Source organism: Eleginops maclovinus, chromosome 1 (genome assembly GCF_036324505.1).
Source record: "Eleginops maclovinus isolate JMC-PN-2008 ecotype Puerto Natales chromosome 1, JC_Emac_rtc_rv5, whole genome shotgun sequence".
Lineage (NCBI taxonomy): Eukaryota > Metazoa > Chordata > Actinopteri > Perciformes > Eleginopidae > Eleginops > Eleginops maclovinus.
The window spans coordinates 17,491,484-17,514,055 of NC_086349.1; the positions used below are offsets into that span (position 1 = coordinate 17,491,484).

Genomic DNA, 22,572 nt, shown 5'->3' on the forward strand with positions numbered 1-22,572 from the left:
GATTTTATTTATTCAATTAATTCATTAGTTTGTCATTTTCAGTTCATTAAACATCAGGGAGTGATATGATTTACTTTTTCTATTTTTCTATGATTTTACATTATATGCATATTTTTTTTTAAATGCTGCAGGCAGCTCCCTACACTTTGTGTTACAAAATAAGAACTATTAAATACTTTTGAATTACATTTCTGCTGCATATCGCCTTTTTTTTGACAACTGACATATTGGTTTTAAAAATAAAAAAAAAATGTAATATCGGTTTTACATATCGGTTATCGGACTCCTTTTTTGGTAATAATTGATATCGGTATCGGCCCTGAAAAAAGCATATCGGTCGATCCCTAGTGTGTGGGTACAGTAGGGGGTCGGTTGTTAAGAGTTTAAAAGCGGATGAGGAGTTGGTGTAGAACCAGTTTTGATGTCGGGGAAGCCCACTGGCACTTTCTGTTCAAACATTTGAGAGGGCCGACCTGCCCGTGCTGCAGCGCCCGGGTGGCAGGATTCCCGCTCTTCCTGTTTCTCCTGACTTTGAGGAATTTTACGGTGAACAAACTCCCAGTGCTCCTCTCACACTCCCCACACCTCATCACAGATACCTGCCTCAGCAAAACGAGAGAGAGAGAGAGAGAGAGAGAGAGAGAGAGAGAGAGAGAGAGAGAGAGAGAGAGAGAGAGAGAGAGAGAGAGAGAGAGAGAGAGAGAGAGAGAGAGAGAGAGAGAGAGAGAGAGAGAGAGAGAGAGAGAGAGAGAGAGAGAGAGAGAGAGAGAGAGAGAGAGGCAACTTTCCAGGCATTTTGAGGATTTCCTAACTTATGTCACCCTTTCTGTGTATCACTAACAGATATGTTTCCTCTATAAACCAGGTGATTTCTTGCAGACTCACTTTAATATTTACCACTCTTTCTCTCTGAGTAAAAGGCAAACTGCAATGGATGATTGGTGTGAAAGGGCCTTAACCAGGAACAAAAACATACATTTGAAGAAGGTCCAAATCAAGTGAAAGACAGAGAAAAATCTTTTGTTAAGACTCATCTCGATTTTAAATGTAATTGTTAGCAATAGCCTATTGCTAAAATATTGGCTTTATACTGCGACTGTTCAAATGTTTTGATAATAATCTATTGAGAGCGACCAAGGGGCATTAACCTACAAGCTCAGGGATGCTGAATTTCAAGAGGCAGAAAGATGTAGAGAGAGAGGTTTACAATACATTGAAAGAAAAGGCTGGTGAAAGGGTGTCTTCGTGGAGTGATGGTGCGACACACTTCCAAAACAAGCCACCGTCCCCATGCCTCTCACAGTATGCCTGTAGGCACATGTAGCATTAATTGCTGCCTCCACAGAGCCTGCAGACTGCATACACTATCTATTGCATGCATCAAAGAAACCACACGCTGAACTTTATGAAATTTTTATTTAATGTGTTCACATCTCTTCCCTTTTTCCTCTTTTTCTTCCTTTTCCTATTCCCCACCTTCACCCCCCTTTCCCTTTTTAGCTCCGCCACCAAACAGACAAGAAAGACTTCTTTCTGCCATGTTTTTCGGCTCGACTTCCTTCCTGCCCAGAAGCGCTCGAGTATCTCGTTAGTTCTCTCACAGCTAACATCTCTCCTCTATCTGCCAGGAGCAAAAAACCTGATCGGAGGGGGCGGGGGGAATAAAAGAGAAGAAAAGAGAAGAAAGGGGGGACTACATCAAGAAGTTTGGTGGGTGAGGTCTCCACAGAGCTAGGTGAGAAACTGTAATATCATTTAGCTACAGTAATTACACATACAAGAAACACACAAAGGAAAGAAAGGAGATGAGAGGGTTTTCTCTCCCTGTGGACAATGTACACCAAAGGGCCTTAGTTTCATCATAACCTTAGATACAAGTACATGCTAAAACACATTGCAATATCATTGTTGTAGTGATGCATCCCTGCCCAGATCTCCAATACATGAACAAAGGTTTGGAGAAAGGTTGGCTTATTTCACACAGTCCAGAATGAGTTATTTTCACTATCATAACCCTTTTGCCCTGGGCCTGATTATGACAACAGAGCAAATCCAGACTTTAGATTGATGCACCCTGCACATTACCTCCCTTTTAACTGCTCTCTCACACACACCCAGACACACACACACACACTGGTCATCAATCAAAGCAGCAAGTGTTGTTTCTCCCCCCACACGTCTCATACACACAGGTATAAATCACTGCGCCTGATTTCTGGGGCCAGGGTTTAAATAATTAAAGAGCTTTAATTTATCAGGATTTAGCACCCCTTAACAGCAGGGCTGACAAAAGAGAATGAGAGATATATTGAGAAAGAAAAAAAGGTCATTATACATGAGAAATACAGACAAAATTATTACAGATTTTACTGGAGAGGAAAACAGACATCTAGGGCTAAGTGGCACCAAAGACTACGTGAAAAGGCATTAAGGTTCTGTCTAGAGCTACTTGATCTGGGTGTATTAACATTTATTTATCTGTTGGTAAAAGACAAATACAATGCAACAATGTGTGAATATTTGCACTATTGTATATGGTTGATTTGTGACAATTACAAGTCATTGGTAACAGACATAGATTTAAAAATAAAAAAGGTGTGTTCAGAATGAAAATCAAAAAACATCCTACAAACATCAAGCAAAGTCAAACTAAATGTTCTTGTTAGTTTACATGCTGCCAGTTTGGGAGAAATATAAATAATAACCATGTTGATTTTTTTTTAAGAACTGTTACGGCAGTGATGAAAGCCAGTAAAACAAACTGGAGTGATTTGGGGATGAAGCTACCAAGACACTGGGCATTAAAACACAAACTACAGTAATAACATTTAAAACTCTGAAGTGATGTCATGTTATGGACTGTCTAAAAGCTAAGTTATGTTATAACAAATAACCCCACTAAAACTTCTAAAGATCAATGACATTTTTGTATGCTGAATATAAAACCTAAGCTGGAGAACAACACATTGAGTACAGCACATTTATAGAATGAAATCTGTGTTGAATTATGTCTTGCAAAGAAGCCACAAGGCTGGAGGGAGCCAGTGGATGTCATGGATGGCCACAGTGTGGTGGAACTCTACTGCCCCCTTATGGCCAAGAAACATGCACAAAAAATCTAATTCGATTAAAATCACAAAACTGATCAATAATGACACACAGATGGTCTCCTACTTGCATCTTTTGGTTCACTGGATGAACTATTAGCCCTAAGAGATTTGGAAGTCAGAAAGAAGATCTACCAGCAGGCACAAAGACATAAGGGAGAAACATTACAATAAAGCAAACAGCCATCATTTGGCTTTGTTTGACCCTCTTATTATTTATTCTTTCCAGTAGATCTCTGAAAACAGAATGAACATACACTCTCTCACACAAACTATGCCAGAAATAGCATAACAAACAGAGCCTCCATCTGCAATTAATTCAACAAAAAACCCCTCTCCACTTTCGAGAGTAAACATGCAGTCACTCTTTAGTAGACGTTTATATAATATTGTTAACATTACTTGACCACCTCACTGAGTGAAGTCTTTCGTTTGCTGGCAATAGTTAGCCACCTAGTGGTCGAACCCTCTTATAACATCAAGTATTGACGACAGGGAAATTTAATTACAACTTTGGAAGTTTTTGGCTATATGACACTGTGTCATCAATGAACAAACAGCTTGAACAAACAAAATTTTGTAGATATTTAACAAACTATCAAGTCTACAGACTCAACTGGGGGAAAGATAAGAGTTTATCACACCAGAAACACAGTGTCACTCCTAAGTACAATATGCTTTTTAACCATATTGTATGATTTATTTTCTGATTAATAAACCTATAAATCAAAAGCAACAACACCAATTTCCCTGTGACACTGATCACCAAAAGTAATACAGTACCACCCTCCTCATGAAGGATGACCAAAATGTCAGTGTGTTATTCTGTTTTTTCAAGACTTCTCATCCCCATCTTCCCTTCACTGAATTCCTGCTCAGGAGGATTGTTATCCACACTTCAATTGTCCATAAGGGAGCGCTGTAGAGCTTCCTGGATCATTGTGTGCTCATCTGTGGAGTAGTCCTGCAAAGACATGGGCGTAAGGAGAGAAGAAAACAGAACCAATTAGTAAACTCATCGTTAACATCACAAACATAAACTCTAGGTAATGTCTAAGGCCTTAACTTACAACAAAGGTGTCATAGGAGAATGTGTGTCTGATCTTCAAGTGCTGGAAAAAGTCAGCACTCCTGTAGTTAGGGTCCCCCCAAGGCATTGAGGCACAGATGGGACACACCTGAACACATGGTGAAATTAATAATGCATCTATAAACAAATTAACCCTAACTTAATCCAAACAATTCTTTAAGTAACATTGTAGTTTAGATTTCCTACCACTTGTCGTGTATCACGACCATGCTGGGAAGTGCAATGTTCGACCAGACCATCCTGATCGAGGTTCTGGCAGTTGCAGTATGGGCAGGTGAAGGTGAAGCGATTTGGTACTGGACTGTGGAAAAGAAACAATAAAATGTGTTACACCACTGATTCTGTATTTGAACATAGAGAAGACATTTAGCTTGCATTGCTATGAATCAAGCTAAAATCACGTTTACTTTTATTCGTTGCCAAACTAGTGACTCGTGGAATCACAAAATGTAAAATTATTGTCACAATATACATCGTAGTATTGTTCTAGCTAGTGGGGCCCACAAATATAAACTCACATGCCTTCATCAGCACTAACATGCTGACCTGGCACGGCATGTAGAGAAGCTTGGATTAAAACACAGATAGAAGGGAGCTGAGTCTTTACTCGGGTAAGCAACGCTCCACCCTAATTTAGATTTCAATGGTTGTTTCTATATTAGACCTCTGTATTTTAAAGTGAGAACTTTTATCTCAAGGTAATTGTAACAGTCAAATAATGAATCCTTTTACATTATAAAACCTTAAAATAATTCATATTTGAACATGTGCAAACTACAGCGAAAATATTGATATCAACAAAGTGAAAACTAAACTGCATTCAAATGATACTGCTAAGGAAATAAAGCAGCTGGACGAGCACAGGCAAATCTATTGAAAACTCTGAAAGGTTATAATGGGGTCCAAAAAAAGTTATAGGGTTAAAAGGTTTTAACACAATAAATCATTATTGATGCCTTTTTAACAGCAGAACTACTTTCTTATGGTTCACCCTTCAAGCAGAATGTTCTGTTTACAATTGGATGTGGTATATGTAAATATAACTTATCCCTTAGTCACTAAAATGCAGACGATTTATTTGGAGAACACACAATTGTTGGAAGTTGTTCAAAGAACCAGTTTTAAGAATGTGCTCCATCAGACTGGATTGTTACAGTAAGTCTCCTCCCCCTCTACGGTCATAGGGGTGAGAAAATATGCCGTTCACAACTTAAAATAAAGCAGTAGGATGCAGGTTATAAAATACCAGCTTTTTCAGATAAATGTTTTTAAGAAATGCAACACCCAAGTTAAGAGCCTTGGCGTCATCCTGGACAGTTCCCGCTCATTTGCGCCCCGCATAAAAAACATCATCCGGCCTTCCTTCTTTCACATATGAAACATATCCAGACTCCACCCATTCCAGTCTCAATCCATCACTGAAGTTCTGGTTCATGCATTTGTAACATCCCGTATAGACTACTGCAACGCTGTCCTCTCTGGCCTTCCCATCAAACTCCTCAATAAACTCCAAATCATTCAGAACTCTTCTACCCGTATCATCATCCACGTCTTCTGACCACATCACCCACGTCCTCATGCAACTGCACTTGCTCCCTTACAACACCGGATTAAGTACAAAAACTTCCTACTCACATACCATACCCTCCACAACCTGGCCCTCACTTATCTGGCCGACCTCCTTCAGGAGTACACCGCCTCCCCCCCCGTCCTCTGCTGGTCTACTATCGGCCCCCAATCCACGCCTCGTCACCATGGGTGCTCGGGCTTTCAGCTGCACTGCTCCCAGACTCTGGAACTCCCTCCCCCAACATATCCAACAGTCTGACACAATCACCACATTCAAGTCCCTCCTCAAAACCCACCTGTTCAGATCAGCCTACTCACTGTAGTGCTACATTTCCCCTGTTTCCCCACATGTTCCCTGTTACTGTCCTTTTGTACCATTTTAAAGAATATTTTCTGAATTGTAAGGTGTCCTTGGGTGCTTTGAAAGGCGCCTCTAAATAAAATGTATTATTATTATTATTATTATTAACACTACACCTATCAGTAATTGCACACAGTTTCATTTGACTGCTAACTAAACTGTTGAGTGTTTATTATGTAGACAATAGTGAGTTAGTGAGTGATTTCAGTCAAAGGCCAGTTTTCTTCTAATGGCCATTTGTCTTACCTAATGATGGCAGGCTGGTTCTGGGCAGTGGTCCTCACTCCCTCCTCAATATACTCCTGGTATTTTGAGCAGCCAGCTGTGTGGCCTCTCATCTGAGAAAGACCAACCTGAATAGTAGGAAGAAACACATCAGCTAGTGTACAATCTAAATGATATTATTCTCAATGTTTTGACACTGCAATTCTCTCACTGTGGCAATTTATACACACTGAAGTTTAGACTCAGTGTCAGATTAAGTCTGGACATAGGGAGTTATGATTCACAACAAACCAGCAAAGGTCATTCAGATGCCATGTGTTAACTTTTGTATTAAATACCTGTGCTCCACATCCTTTGCATGCAGCCACTGATGATTGGATGATGGCCTCAAGCTCAGCAGCTTTAGTCCAGTGGCCGAGCCCGGCCCGACATACAGCACAAACGGGTTTCTGTGGACGCAAACACTCCTGCAAACAACTCTGGCAGAACCTGTCAAAAGATGGGTGAATAATGTTCAGATAAACTAAGAAAGGTAAATAAGACACTGAAACTCCATTTTAGGATGTGGTATCTATTTACAAGTGTTTCTACTATTTATAGGCTTCCATTAAATACCCTGTTTGTTTTGGTTGCTAGAAAAATCCATGTATAGCACTTAACTAAAGCTTCCTGTAAATCCAATGGAAAGTCCCAAACTCAAGAGGGCGCAGGGACTTGTAGTCCTTTAATGTGATTTGGTGAGTTCAAGCAATGGATATCAAAACTACAACTCCCAGGCGATGTCGCCTCTTTGATGTAAACAAAACTGAAACTGGTTTAGCGAGCTGGCATTGGTTTTTACCAAATATACAAGTAAGCTGAATACAATTATAGGAACATAACAAAAACAGGAACACTCATGTTCAATGTTTGCGACTCTGGTGGCAGGACATCATTAAAAACTATCCTTTCCGCGCAGGGTTTTCACCTCGAACCTTTGCATCGCTAGTGTTCGAGGAGGGTTTAGGGGAGGACGGCCGAGATAAAAAGGCATAATACTCACGTATGACCGCATTGTGTTGTTACGGGACTGTCGAATATTTCGAGACAAACTGGGCAGAGGAATTCTGACACGTCGCTGCTCCCATCAGAGACGTTTTTCTTGTGCTGTGCTGCACTAAACCCTCCGAGCATCGCCATTTCTTTTCTTCACTGACTGTCGGTCCCCCACCGACCGTTCACATATCGACGTCATCAGATTCTAGGTCTTTTTTAAGCACGAGGGCGGGGTTATCGCTAAAAAGTACAACATATGACAACATTTTCGAGATATTATTTTGTATTAGTTACAATGCAGACATCGTAAAAACACAATACAATACAAACAATACATTTAATCAGAATTGGAAAATCATTTTTTCCATTTGGTTAATGCACATATATTTAGACTGCATCCAAGAAGGCTATTGTACGGACAATTTTGAGGTAGCCTACCTATGCTACTCCATTAACCTACATATTGGATCCAATATTGTACTTTGTTATACATACAGTAATTTCACAAAGAGCAATTGTTTACATAGTAAGATGATCAAAACAAAGTATAAATAAAATAATAATATATGATGAACTCTTCAATGCATCCATTACAATTCAGTAACATAATAGTAATATATGAAACTGGCAATTTTGCACAATGAGTAACTTTTGTGCCAACCTAAGATAAGATAAGATTTACTTTATTGATCCCAAATTGGGAATTTTTTTCGTTGCAGCAGCATAAAAAAAAGGCATTGCACATAATTAAAAATTAAAAGAGTCCAACTTAGTTAGATGTCATGGTTATGTACTTTAAGTAACATTTTAGTACAGTACTCTTACTTGTAACAACAATTATTTTTAATTGTATTTATTTATTTTCTTACTAAAAGTACTTCTTTCACCATATAGCATACATAGCAAACACTAAAAGAAAGGTAATGTCAATATCAAATAGGTGGATCACTTAAGTTTGCTTACAAAACAGTTTCTTACCAGTCATTATAGATTGATACACGTATCCCTTTTTTTCTGATAAAGATTGTATATCCATGCACCTCGCACAATGATGAAGTCGGTGGGCTCTGCATCACTCCTCTTCCTCCTCCGGCTCCTCTCAAACAGCACGTGGGCCCCCGGTGCTGACGAACTGTCAGAACCTGGCGCATGCGCAGTGTGATGATGGGAATTTCCAACAGCTGAGGAGGCGTAGCTAGCCACGGCTAGCACTTGTAAAGGTAAGATGTACTGTTAGTGGTGTTACAAAAACGGTGTGGCCTCTTAGTTGAAGCAGCAATAGACTTGGGTGATGACACATTGACTGTATATGCTTCGATAATTGTCTCTTAAATCACCAAAGATGTTTATCTAACGATGTACCGCCCTGCTAGCTCAAGCAATGTTAGCTAGCCAGCTGCGCTCAAATGGGCGTTCACTGCTGAGCCGATACTCAACTAGGGGCCCGTGCGAGTGACAGCATCGGGTTCTGTGGGTTTCAGTTTCATGAAGAATTAACAGACACGCTGTCCTCGGGCGCTGTATGTTATTATCATCGTTGGTCGTGATTCTGTTGCAGTTAATGCGCAATACTAATGCAGGGGGCTGTTGCTAGCAAAGCCATGATGTTGCTAGGTCGCTAAACGTATACTCACTGAGGTTGATGTGTGAGGCGAACCACAGCCGGTCATCCAGGGAACCAGGAGCAGACACACTCAACTGCTGTGATTCCAGCTTTATGGTATAATTTAGATTTACACATGTCCGGATTTTCATCCGCATGTAAACAGTTTTTTATTGTGTTGTTTCTCTGAGCTAAGTATAAGTATAGGCTACTATGGTTTACGCGCATGTTGTACCACTGACTGATATATTCAATAGCGTCATGTAATACAAAATAAGTAAGTCTGTCAACAGTGAGTCCCGATTCTTGTTTATGTAGACTGTTATTACTCTATTGTTTGTCTTGGTTACATACATAGTGATAACTATCTATGACTCCCAAGTATTTACTACACAACCGCCAATAATAGGACACACAATGCACCCATCAGGACAGTTGCTGAGGGAGTTACTGTTTTCCAAAATACCAATCATTGTTGTTGATTGTTACAAATGCATCCTGCGTTGGACTGAATTACCACGACCGAGTCAGTAGAAAAATATGTGTCTCAAGTTTCATCCTTTTATTTGTGTGTCTGATTTAGAGATATCCATTTTCATATATCTCTTCTGTGTCATTACAGCTTGGAGACTGCTCAGAAGAATCACGAATGTGTCTTCATGATGAGTGACCTTCAACTCTGCACTTGCTGTAACCAAGAAATACAATAGACTTAGCTCTGCTTTGACAGAGCCTGAAGCAACCACTCCTCCTCATCTTACACGACATAGGCCTGTTTGTCTGGAAACAAGTCGGGCTTTGAGCCAATACCAGAGATGCCCGTAAGAAAGCATCCCTACAGGCTGAAGCCTAGCTACACCAACTGAAAGCATAAGACAACTGCATCTCTCTTTTTGAAGGATGTGCTGCTGATTGGATGCAAATCTCATTCTTCTTCCACCTCTCCAGATGTTGAGTGTGTGCCAGGGTCTACATTGAATATGGTAATCGAAAATGGTGCTTGAATTTGGCATCCTGGTGCAGAGTATGCTAAAGAGGGTGAGGCTTTTTCACAAAAGTACAACAGCTGACTGATAGTCTGCTGCCAATAATGGATGCCAAGTTAAAGGAGGACCTTTTTCGAAGGTATGTAACTGCACTGGAGAGGCGTCTGGAAGATGGAGGTGAATATACAGCAGGGGACAGAGGGCGACGTAAGGACAGCGAGGCCCTACTCTCAACAGCTACAGCTCTGCTAGGGGCCTACCAGCCGGATCCGGGACAGCGTTTTCGGATGGTTCGCTTCTACGAAATGGTGGATAATTCTCTCCGCTGCCAGAGAGGAGGGAACATCAAGAGCCTGGAGAGAGCCTTCAACACATTAGAAACCATCTGCACCAACCTCTTGCTTTTCCCCTGGAAGAAGGAGTTCAGATGTATAAAAGTGAGTTGAGTTTATTCTTGGGGTTATAATATGGAAATAGAATAGAAAATACTTTAATGTTATAGATTGTAACTGCATTAGCAATCAGCTTCCAATATAACTTCCCCTCCAATTTGGATTTACCATATAGATTTCCCGAGCTCTGTATGAATACATCCAAAATCACTATTCAAGGGAACACCTTAGCAAATGTGCAGACATTTGCAAAAGTCCAGATGTTTTGAGTTAATAAAACAAAAAAAGTGAAATGCACAGGCAGACAAAACATTTGAACTACCCCTTCAAACATCCACTGAGTCCACCTGATGTTTTACATGCCAGTGAAAACAGCATACATTTAAAAAGCCTCTATGTGGAAAAACTTGTCCGCATCTTCCCTAAATGCCTTCATTGTAAGAGCTGTGCAATTGTTCACAAAGACTGCAGTGATATTTGCGCAAGGATACATACAGAGACTATTATACTTAAATATAATGTCTGCCAATTTTCTCAATAGTTTATCCCGTACCTAATAACTCTTATCAAGAATACAATAACATAAGGCTAGCAAAAATGTGCAACTCTGTTATTAATAATTAAAATACATCCTTAACAAATACTGCCATCTAATTCTTTTTTTACTTAGCACTTAATTTGTAATTAAGTGTGTTTATGTAAAGCAACATTACACACTATTGGTTATATTTAAATTTGTTTTAAAAGTTTAACATCTTTCATTTTGGGTAACTCAGTAGCAAAACCATCCAATACTTTGAGTTACAGCATGCAGATTCTAGCTTTATCGTCTCATGCTCTTTTAACTGACTTTCTTTTAATCAACCTATTTCTCTTTTTAGACCTTCACTGGCCCATATGTGTACCATCTGCAGTCAGCCATTTCCGATCCTGAACTCCGGACTCTAATGCGCACCATTGGCTACGCCTGTGACCATGATTCGCAGTTCCATTTGCAGGAGCACCCGGGAGGCACAAATCATCTCCGGCAGTTGGCGTTTGAGCTCTTCTTGGCCCAGGCAGAGTGTCGTCTTCTGGGAGAGGTAGTGGCTCTTGCCCGTGGCTCAGCCTCAGAGCTGGAGGCCCTGGAACTCCGCAAAGGTTGCAGGGATGATGCAGCCGGCTGTGCTGAGGCGCTCCGCAGACGCGACAGCCTTGGGGCAGATATGGCTCGGCTGTCTGTGCGCCCGTTGGATATAGAGAGGCCTCATGCCCACCACCTGAGGAGAGGAAGCCGACCATCTAAGTCTGTGGATGTTACGGATGGAGCTGGTCACTGGCACGCAGCAGTGAGCAAGCCCGTGTTAAAGGCTTCTTTGAGTCTGAGGAAGGAGCCCCTGTTTGTGGATGCAGAGGAGGATATGAAGGATGAGATCCTCCGGCCCATCACCTCAGCGTCTCTCTTCTCTGTGGCAGCTCCTCCTTCCTATAGCCCTATTGCGGATTTCTTCCCTATTCAGTCACCTCCCCCGGCTGATGCTTACACATCTTACCACCTGTCCTCTTTGGATGAGATTGACTTGTACACAGAGAGGGGTGTTGGGACGGGTGGAAGGCAGACCCCCTCTCGCCCTCCATCTAGAGAGCCTCGGGATCTAAGGGATGCGTGGCTACTCAAAGCTCACGGCAGTGTGAAGTGTCAGGGCTGTGGGCTGGGCTGCTCCTCTATGGCCTCCTGCCAGAGGTGTGACATGATCCTCTGCTCTACCTGTCACGAGGTGGACCCCTCCCCTTGCTGTGGCCACCAGGACTACCACCCGAAATCCCCACGGCCCCTCGACGGATACATTCCTGTGAAGGAAAAACTCTCTGTGTACTCCAATACGCACTCCCACTCCCATCTACATCCGCACCCCCTCACGCTGACCCACTCACACTCCCACCCCCACCCTCACCCCCAGATGGTGGAGAAACCCCTCATGTCCACTAAGCTGTTTGCTAGCAAGTCTGTTGCCTTGACAACGCCAAAGGGAGGCAGCAGTGAGCGACTAAGCTTGGGGGGATCGCGGTGCGGGTTTTGCAACAAGCCAGGGGCCTCCCACACCTGTGTGAACTGCTCGAAGGTGTCGTGTGACTCATGCATGGGCCTGTACGCAAAGGATATTTGCACCAGAAAGAACCCCCAGCACAGCTTTGTGCCCAACCATCAGCTCAACTTCAAATCTGGCACCATATCTCACCTGGTGTATCGATGAATCAGGCCGACAGAATATTTGTTTCTCCCTTCTAGTCCCCCCCCCCCCTTAACCCGCTGAATAGTCTTGCACTATTGCTTTAGCTCTGTTCCTGTTTAGCAACTCATTCCCTGTCTCCCCCTTTATCTGCTGGTCTTTTAGCTCTATCTTACCCTCTCTTGGACTTTTGTAGATTTTCTCTTACCATCAGTAATGGCCCTGAAATGCACATGCCACAGAGAGCCATATTGTCTGCCCATCTCTTTGCCTTGTACAAGTTCAGGCCTTTTTATCTATTTCTTCTTCCTTTTACCCTGCTACCTGCTCTTGAGTAGTTTTGTGATGTTGTAGCGCTTCCCCAAATCCTCAAATGTTGTCCTCCTCAAAGGGGAAACTGGAAAAAAGGGAGAGTAATTCCTTCTTATTTTGAATGAATTCCGTCCAAATGAACATATATACTTTGCCTAACTTCTCAGCTAAGAATTCCTCTAATATATAAATATATATAAATATATATATATATATACTGTGGTGTGTGTGTGTGGGTGTGTGCGTGTGTGTGTGTGCGCATGGTGAAAAGACCTCTGAGCTTGCATTGTGAAACAGGAGATCTTTTTAAACTTGAAAAACAGAAAACATACACTGGAAGTCAATAAGTCAATAGTATATATTTTTAATCTCTATTCTCTAGAACAATGTGAGACTGTTAAATGGGCATGAGGTCTGGCATTGGGACTTTTGGGGTTTTAACTTGTGTCTGTGGGCGGGGGGTGGGAGATATTTCAAAGGGACATATTGAGACAATGGTCAGATGCCATATATTATATTTAAAAGAGTATGCCTTGTAAATGAACCCTCAATTGTTTCTGGTTATATGACTGAGGTCTAAACGCCGCTGTTGGCTTGATGAAGATAATGAAGGTGTGTGGCGTTGACTTCTTTCTGGTAAATAGCCTGTTGAGTTGTGTCAGTTTCAATCCCCCCCCCCCCCATTCCCTTTCATCACACTCCTTAAACCACCATGGCCCATGATGTAGTGCACCCTTACCAGATCAGTCTTTCCCAGCCTCAGGTGGAGTCACAGGATGTCTCACACTGACCCTCCAATCAAGTGATTGAGCTTCTTTTGACAGTGTGTGAGCATATTGATAGTATGGAAGTGTGGACTCTGATACGGTTTCCGTCTACCTCAAATGGCTTCAGCTTATACACCACAGCGAGTTTGACATTGTGGTTTCAAACTAGCCCAACTTGTGTTTCAGCTTATAATTAGCCAATTAAGTCACTTGTAAAATGTTAGCAGAGGGTATTTATCTTCAACTTTAGCTTTGTCATCTGAACGACATGGCACAAGGTGTTCTGTCTTGTAGCCGTTTACAGTTTCTGTTATCACAGGGCGTGGACACCAGAAGATGAACATCTCTATTTTATCAGGCAATTCAATACAATATCCCTGTATCAAATACTACCTTTGTTAAGCTTAAACAGTGTGGGGTTTGTTCAAATGGTCATAAAGGGGCTGATTTAGTTTTATGGTATCCATTCAGACTGCAGTGTGTGTGGTAGTGAACTGGATTGTATTGAACTGTAAGTTGTCTGTATTTTTTTCCCATTGACAAGACACCCTTTAAAACTTGTAACAGTTCAATACAGATGCACCTACGACTGTGAGCTCAAAATAGACAATAGAGTTGAATCAAGACCTCTCTGACGTGGATTTTACAACATCTAATAGTTTAGCTTATCAAAGGTAGTATTTAGCACAAGGCTATTGAACTGAGTCATGACAGTGATTTATGTTGTTGTTGTCTTCCCACCTGTACAGCATAGTGATGCCAATGTTTCATATTTAAGACCTTGAATGCCCTCGCTTAGTACCTTGATTTGGTGAATGCTAGCAGGAGTTTCCTCCAGCAAGCCACTGCCATTTGCTGTGGACATTTACACAAAACAATTCGCATAAGGGCTGGGGTCATCAATGCTGAACAAACTGTGCTGACCTGTAATCTGAGTGTCGGAACATCTATAAAGTATTCTAAATAGTGATTAGGTTTTGAGTGTTGATGTAAAAGGATACTTTAAGCTGTATGTGGCAACTGACCCATTTCACCAAGGGCTAATTTTAAATCGCATTTCATAAAAATAACCTAGGTTATCTTGACAGACCATAGGCAATCATAGCCATAATGTTCTGTCAGAAATAACCTTTAAACGCCTTATAGCTCATTCAGCTCTCTTATCGACTACTTTAAGTGTTATTGACATTTTGTGTTACCAGCTTATAGGTTAAACATTAACATGGTTTTGCAAGGCTGCATGAAGTAAATATAAAGCTTGTTTTATGACAGCTAAGGAAGGAATTCAGAGTTATTCAAAAACACACAAGTATGGACTAACTACCACGCCGGTGCATATTGTCACCCTGCATACTAAGCATATTGCACCATGCATTAACAGGATTATTTACAACTTATTTACAAGCAATTTACAACTTGTATACCAATATATTAACCATGTGCTTACAGAGGTTATTGTCTGTAATAATAACAACCATGTTTTGCTTTGCTTTTTAGATATTACCTGAACACCGGTTTGGTTACAGGAAGTGATATCTGATTTCTTACTTCTGTTCATTCCTTCCCTTTTAAAACAGTTTTTATCATGTTTAACAACTTAAAGAAGGGAACTTTTGATACGGTTTGGATGTAGCTGAAGGGTTCTTTAAGAGAGACTTTTGAGTCAACGTTGGCTAACTTGGCTATGACGAAAGTCTTCTGTGATCTAAGAGGAGGTGTGCAATTGTTTGGTTTTCATATGATGAAAGCCTTTCTACATAGTTTATAATATTTATCATAGATATATTTTAGTTGCGTGCGTCCATTTATCGCAAATCATACCAGCAACAAAGACGACTTTAAGAATTGTTGAGCCATGTTAAAAGAGTGATCCTATTGCCAAATGAAGAACAAATATATATTATTGGAGTGGAAAGTGAATCCCTGTTGCATGCCCGGATGTACAGTTAATGTTACATGAATCTGTGGTTCTGCTAAAGTTTAGCCTTGTGTCTTCAGATTTTGGCCTTTGTAAGAAGCCTAGAAAGAGAATCACCAACATATACACCTACTTGCACACCATGGGACGAGGGTTTGACCCCAATCAGTGGACTGATACTTTGTGTAGGTCACTACAAAGGGCTTAACAGTCTTCAGCGCTGCTGCTAAGTTTGTGGGCACTGTTTTAATCTTTTAGTGGACAATTTGTCATAGGTGACTCTCTAATGGGGAGCTTACTGTACATGTATCAGTGGATATGAATTACTGATGGAAAAAACAAGAGCTTTTTTTAATTTTATGTCATGGAATACATTGAGCCATTTGAACATAATTGGTTTTAACCCACACCGGACACACTCGTCATTGTGGAAGTCAATACTCCCTTTACCTCTCTGTGTGGTTATCGATGTTAACAGTGGTGGTGTAGTTAGGCAGTCCCTTTACCATTCCCTATTTCCCATACCCTTTCTTGACATGCTCTGAACAAGGCCCAAACCCATACCTCTTTCCTCTCACCCTACATGAACCGTCACCCCAGTCTCCCCTCTGTTCTCCCCCTCCACCTTGGCACTGAAGATCATTGCACAATGTTTATATGAAGGGGTATGGACATTACGATCAATATGTTGGCTAACACGGGGTTGGAAAGGGAAAATAGCCAAAATTGTTAATCGGTGAAAATATATAAATGAGATTTTATAAAATAATTTAAAGAATAAAATTCTGGAAAAAAGCCATGAGTTTTTGGTGATTAAAAATGTTAAATGGTGTTACTGATCTGTCTGCAATGTGTACACAGTCTGATTTATCAAGCACTAAGGGTACTTGTTTTTATTACTTTCTACAGGTTTAAACCTGCATATGATTCCCTTTTAATATGACAGATAACAACTACCCTATCTAATATCTCTATTAAGGATTCACACAATTGCAAATCGGACTGTAATTTGTGAAGAGAATTATCCCTATACTTCCTGTGGCTGGTATTTAATTCATCACAAGCCTGTTTCCCCTTAATGAAAGCTTTTTCTGTTAAACGTTTACATGTTTGTTTCTCCCTTCTCACCCTGGTTCTGGTTTATTTTGAGTGTTCAGGCTGCCTAGAGCTGATTGGGTTGGCTTTTTCCTCTACGACCAGTAGATGGTGATAAATACCCATACATTGCACGAATGAGGCTGCAGCAAGCACACCGATCCTTTTGAAAAAATACTAAATTTTTAATGGAAAATATATGTTTCATGGTAGGATTTATCACTTTTAGCCCTATATCATTACTATTATCTTTTTTTATAGCAGCTGTTTGGATTTGCTGTAATATCAGGTAACTTTTCTTGTTCATTTATTCCCAAATCGAGACTAACATGGACCTCTAGATGAAGGCAACCTCCAATTTGAAAAGGTAAGAAGAGATGAAAGTGCAAATGCATTACTATATTCCTTTTAAAGCAGATACCAGCTAAGATAATCGTTTATTTTACATGTAGTATATTCTAAATCTATGTGGAGAGGAAAAGATGCTCCAATATCACATTTTACTACAGTTGAACTGATGGTAGTCAGAGAGGAAATAGACTGATTGTATAATAAGTTATTAAATAATCATCTCTGTTATAAAAAAACAAAACCTTTTTGAGCAGCAATATGCAATGTAAGAGCTTTTGGACTGTAGGAAAACTACAGTTGTTACTAAAAATACCAGCTCTGTTATTTCCATGTGCCAAGTGAAAGTGACAGAGACCAAGCCTGTACAGTGCCAAGAAGCTGAAATCAAAACAGCTTAATGGAATTCAGCCGTAAATGATTTGATTATCTACACCTGTGCTTTCTCTACCGTGACAAGTTGAAAATGTCTTCCGTGAAAAAAAGGCCAATTGCATTGATAGAGAAGACCCAGAGCTTGAGTAAAATGGAACAATATCTCTAAAGTAATTATTGAAGGGCTTATTTGAAGACACAGTTTCAACGTGACTCGAATTTTCAATTACCAACCGACAAACATAATACTGGTATTGTTGTGATATTTCACAAAGAGAGCTGACTATCTCTGGTTGCTGCCTTTACTTGTGTGCATTTGCCTGGAGATGGGTAAGCTGTAGGGATCCCACATTTAGTAGAATTTCTCATTTAAACCAAGAGAATCTAAGGTGGAAATACTTTTTATAATGATGAAAAAAGTATGCCTAAGTCTGCTTAGTATAAACTTGAAGATTATCTCTGGGGCTTTAATCAAAGCGATCTGGAGCTTGCTGCCTGTCACTACTCTAAATAAGCTTCCGTATTAGTCATAAAAGTTTGTTCGGTGTCTGGACCTGTGCCTGTCTCCAACTGCTTAATGTTAGACAAGAAATAGATGTTCTCCTATTTACAAAATGGGAATAGGAGAGATGAACATCAGCAGGGACTCTGCAGTGACCAAAATGCTGAGTGAGTCCTTGTACCCTGCCTCCTTCTCTGGGACATGTCACAACTGTGCTGACTGCAGCCTTTACTAGCCTTGGGGGATCCCATGACATACCAAGTTATGCACATTACTTTTCAGCCAGAGAGAGATGATAACTGATGGCACACTGCTTAGCCTTTGAATACATCTACTTACATCCATAGCATTAACAGCATCTCAGTTAATGGTCTCAATGAAGAGAGACTAGCAGAAAAATAGAGGAAATAAATACAAAAAACTCTTCACTAAACAGTTCAGCCCCACAGAGAATTTGCATGGGTATTTTAAAAGCACAGAATGCAACAAGAACGGTGCTTTTTAAATGTATCGTATTCTCCAATGTGTTAGTCCTGTTATTTCCCATAATACCCTCCGATGTACAACTATGTTGGCCATTTCCATACAAGCGTTCTACAATTACCACTGGAGAAAATCGAGAAATGTGCACCCTCTGGTTTCTGCAGCAGAGAAGTAGTCAAGTGAGGTAAGCACCAATAATATTTTTCTACATTTACTGAAAACATGTCACCCCTAATAAGGGCAATAACAGATGCATACTGCATTATGTTATTCACACTTACTCGGGTTCTACCCACATATCGTGGTATCTTACCTAACATGCATCAACACCCAGTTTCGTTCATACATTGATGCATTCACACCCGCACATACTGTACATGCATTTGTGGCAAGACACAAATATTGTGAGAATGACATATTAGCTGGAGAACCAATTTATATAAAAGAAAGGAAGAGAGAGTGTGTCAGAGAAGAGATTTAGTCTTGTGTCAGGCTTTTGTTAACTGGTAATTACGTGTCAGAGCAGAGGTGTTATGGTGTCTCTCCTTACATGTCACTTAAAGGGCATCTCTCTCTCTCTCTCTCTCTCTCTCTCTCTCTCTCTCTCTCTCTCTCTCTCTCTCTCTCTCTCTCTCACTTACTTTATATAATTGTATATATGTATACATAAATGCTGTCACTCTTCAGTTGCTAAGATGCATTTTTAAAAGGAAAGAGATAAAAGAAATGTTCAGGTTGCAACAAAAGGAGTGAGTGCAAGCAAGTATCGAGTACATTCAGCTACCAAATGCACAAAACATAAAGGTAGGTTCACCAGTCTTCGAATTGACCGTCAAAAAAACAAGGAATGCAGAGGTACTGTAGATTACCTGAGTTCTTGTTGGATCATAGCTTTGATCATAGTGTGATACTAAAAGAAGCTATTTTAATATATGATGACAATAAAATGAAAAGGAATCGCCATAAAATACAATCATAAAGAGGAAATAGTCATGCAATAGTGGAAAAAGAGATACATTCGTATTTTCGGGGGAGGCCTTTAAAAGAGCCAAGGGAAATCAGGAAACATACTGTCAACATTGGTATTCAGTCTGGTCGATTTAAGGTAAAAGGTTTCAATCAGCTGATCCTAGGGGCGCAGCTGGCCTGATTCAGGGTAAAGTTCCTTAATATAATCTGGATGCGAACCATGGATAGCCTTGTCGATAGTTAATACAAATTGTAAATGTATTTCAGGTGTAATGGGCAGTGAGGCTTAAATTTAAGTCATATGACAAGATCTCATTGATTTAGTTAAAAGTCTGGCTGCTGAGTTAAAGATAAATTGCTATTGTGGGAGTTACGGTATCTGTACTGAATCTGTAGTTATTTAATTTCTTGGCCAAAGATGGGAAGGGGAAATTTTCACCCACATAAAGGTCACCAAATTAAGTGAGAACCAATTCAGGGAAAGGACATTCTTGACGTCAAACCTTTGATTGAATGAAACTTTATTAATTTGATTATTAATCAAGTTACTTTGAACCATGCACACATTGTAATCAATAACATGCCTTTCAATAATAACTTCTGGTAATTGGAGTTAAATCATGCCTCGAATTTTATTTTTATTTTCTGTCCACACTCTGCTTATTCTTGTCATTACACTGCCTTTCTGTGAAGTCTTGTGGAAATTGCTCCAACTGTGTCATCCACTCAGCCTTGGCACTCCTTTTATCTTCATCCTACACTCCAATTGTCCCACATACCTTAGAAACAGCCTTGGGCAATTGTTACTGCAAATGAAGAGACTACAATTTCAATCATCCAAAGTGAAGAAACAAATTTCCAACCATCCTAACATGCTTGATTGCCATGAGTTGTATTAATTCAAATGCAAAGCATACACAGAGCCAAAGAGCTTGAAAACACCTTTTACTTATGAATTTCACACACCCTTCACTCACTTATACGAAAGAAAATAAAAGAGTAGAGTAGAGCTTTTATTTCAAGTGATCCTACTTCTGACAGTTACACATACAACGCTGTTAATTCTCTTAGGTTTGTGTGCGTCTCTGAAAGGCAAGAATACAAATATGATGATTTTAATTGAAACCACGTAACAACATTGTTATCTATGACATTATAGGGCGGCAGTGGCTCAATCTGTAGGGTCTTGTGCTTTGAACCGAAGGGTCAACAGTTCACGCCGATTGGACTGGAATGTGGACTGGCAGCTGAAGAGGTGCCAGTTCACCTCCTGGGCCCTGCTGAGGTGCCCTTGAGCAAGGCACCAAACCCCCAACGTGCACCCTGGCACCGGAGAGACTGGCAGCCTTTCGCTCTGGCACCGCTCCAGATGCATGTGCATGTGTGCAACCTACAAAAACTGTGTAGTGTGTCCAATTGTGTGTGTACTAAAAATGCATGCGCATGTATGCACCTTTCTGTGTGTATTATCTATGTAAACCACATTTTCTCCAATAAGTGTAAAGATGACTTCATCCAATGGGAGAAGGAAAATAACAACTTTTTTCTCAGTGTTTTCAACAGTGCATCTGCATTGTGTCCAGGGCCCTGCCTGAAGATGCTGTGGCTGCACGAGTTATGATTTATTGTAGCAGTACACCTTGTCCTCAATTCATTACCTTTTTCCCATATCACCATCAACCTCCTTTTCCATGGGACTGGCTTATTGGCTGCCTGTAGCAACTTGGACTGTATTCAAAACTCTGGCAGTGTAAATGGCTGCATTTTCTCCCCGGGAATGACCTTCACTCTGTCATTAGATTCCGTTTATCTAAAATAGAAGTTAAATTATATAAATGATTATGCATTACGCAAATGTATAATATATGCATGAGATAATGAATAAGATTAGTCTTTAATTATTAAAAATAATCTAATTTTCTTTTTCATTTCAATAGTTATTGAAAGTACATTGGAGATAAAATAATCAAAGTTACGCTGTAGTTATGTGTTATTCTTCATAAATTATGTTTGACTTTCTAAAGCACGAATACCAGTTTAACATTAAATGTCATATACTGTATTGCCCAATTTAACCAACAAGTAAAAATTGAACCAACATTTTTAAATTGTGTTTAATCTGGTTCAAATCTGTCCGACACCTCTTGGATTAAGCCGGTTCATTGTGTCTTTTTTTTAATTCCGAATCATTTTTGCTATTATTCTGATGGTATAATGTTGAAAGTAAGTTAATACTTTCCTTGTTGGTTAACTTTTGTGTGCTGATCCAATATATTTTTCAATCAAGTTTACATAAGGGTGCCAACCAAATGACGTCATAAAGATGTTGTCATGCAAAGCCAACTTGACCGTTGCTCTGCCCTGTCCTCCCTACCTGACCCAAATGATCCCTTCACAATATCGTGACCTTTTTTTAGACACGCATGCCATTGTACTGTGTGAGTGTGTGAGTGTGTGAGTGTGTGAGTGTGTGAGTGTGTGAGTGTGTGAGTGTGTGAGTGTGTGAGTGTGTGAGTGTGTGAGTGTGTGAGTGTGTGAGTGTGTGAGTGTGTGAGAGAGATAGAATTCCCCTAATCCTAAACACAAGAATGAAACTGCACTGGATTTTTTGTTGCTGATAAAACACTTACCGTGCTTCAACCTAAGTATTTATGTAAAAGTTAGAGGCCGGACCAATGAAATTAGAGCGTGTCAGTGACGCACTGCTATTGGTCACTGGGATTTAAAACTTGGACTTACCTCAATTCACTGAGATGTACACTTAGAGTATAGTTTAAATTGCACACTTACCCGTGAACTCTGGCAGAATGAGAAAATAAATCCTCCCTGGATGTTAACTGTAGTAAAAATATCAAGCAGCCCATTTGCATTCCCCCCCATTTTTGCCTTATAGGTGCCATAGAATGGAAAACTGTATTTATCTTGGCATAGTTGAATAAGGAGAGTTAGGTACATTGAACTGACATACCCTGAACCTCAAACACCATTGCTTCCTCCTTCATGTGCAAATCATGAATATGGGTATCACAGCGGTAAAACAATCCCTGTGTGTGACGTAACACACGTTAGTCCAGCCCCAACATTTGCATACACCAGCTTCTGGAAACACTAACGCTAACCCTTCCACTCCGTAACGTTGCTCTCCAATCTCCGACCATCTGGCTGTTCTTCAAATTCATCGGTTTCCTCCTCCGATAAAGGCTCAAACATGTAAGGTTGGATGTC

General features: G+C 40.4%; 2 protein-coding genes across 3 annotated transcripts; one reads left to right on the forward strand and one right to left on the reverse strand.

The window, feature by feature from the left end:
* Positions 1-2,227: 2,227 nt before the first annotated feature.
* rnf114 (ring finger protein 114) lies at positions 2,228-8,521 on the reverse strand. Its single transcript, XM_063880497.1, has 7 exons — positions 8,366-8,521; positions 7,395-7,627; positions 6,691-6,841; positions 6,374-6,480; positions 4,384-4,498; positions 4,178-4,285; positions 2,228-4,071 (listed from the first exon to the last, which is right to left on the reverse strand). The coding sequence occupies exons 2-7, from the start codon at positions 7,529-7,531 to the stop codon at positions 4,006-4,008; spliced, it is 684 nt and encodes a 227-aa protein (XP_063736567.1). The 5' UTR covers positions 7,532-7,627; positions 8,366-8,521; the 3' UTR covers positions 2,228-4,005.
* Positions 8,522-8,524: 3 nt separating this feature from the next.
* On the forward strand, positions 8,525-15,654 carry spata2 (spermatogenesis associated 2). Of its 2 annotated transcripts, none has more exons than XM_063880477.1 (3): positions 8,525-8,607; positions 9,613-10,413; positions 11,250-15,654. In XM_063880477.1, exons 2-3 carry the CDS (start codon positions 10,081-10,083, stop codon positions 12,600-12,602), a joined length of 1,686 nt encoding a protein of 561 aa, XP_063736547.1. In that variant the 5' UTR covers positions 8,525-8,607; positions 9,613-10,080; the 3' UTR covers positions 12,603-15,654. The 2 variants fall into 2 exon arrangements, with proteins under 2 accessions (XP_063736547.1, XP_063736555.1); XM_063880485.1 differs by lacking the exon at positions 8,525-8,607 and adding an exon at positions 8,816-9,107.
* The last annotated feature ends 6,918 nt before the right edge of the window (positions 15,655-22,572 follow it).

Bases quoted from the DNA above. Each gene is read 5' to 3' on its own strand.
- rnf114 (XM_063880497.1), bottom strand. From the start codon at position 7,531: ATGGCGATGCTCGGAGGGTTTAGTGCAGCACAGCACAAGAAAAACGTC. The intron at 6,842-7,394 runs GTGAGTATTATG...ATCTTTTGACAG, and splicing joins ACAACACAATGCGGTCATAC to GTTCTGCCAGAGTTGTTTGC. The intron at 4,072-4,177 runs GTAAGTTAAGGC...ATGTCTTTGCAG, and splicing joins TCTCCTATGACACCTTTGTT to GACTACTCCACAGATGAGCA.
- spata2 (XM_063880477.1), top strand. From the start codon at position 10,081: ATGGATGCCAAGTTAAAGGAGGACCTTTTTCGAAGGTATGTAACTGCA. The intron at 10,414-11,249 runs GTGAGTTGAGTT...TTCTCTTTTTAG, and splicing joins AGGAGTTCAGATGTATAAAA to ACCTTCACTGGCCCATATGT.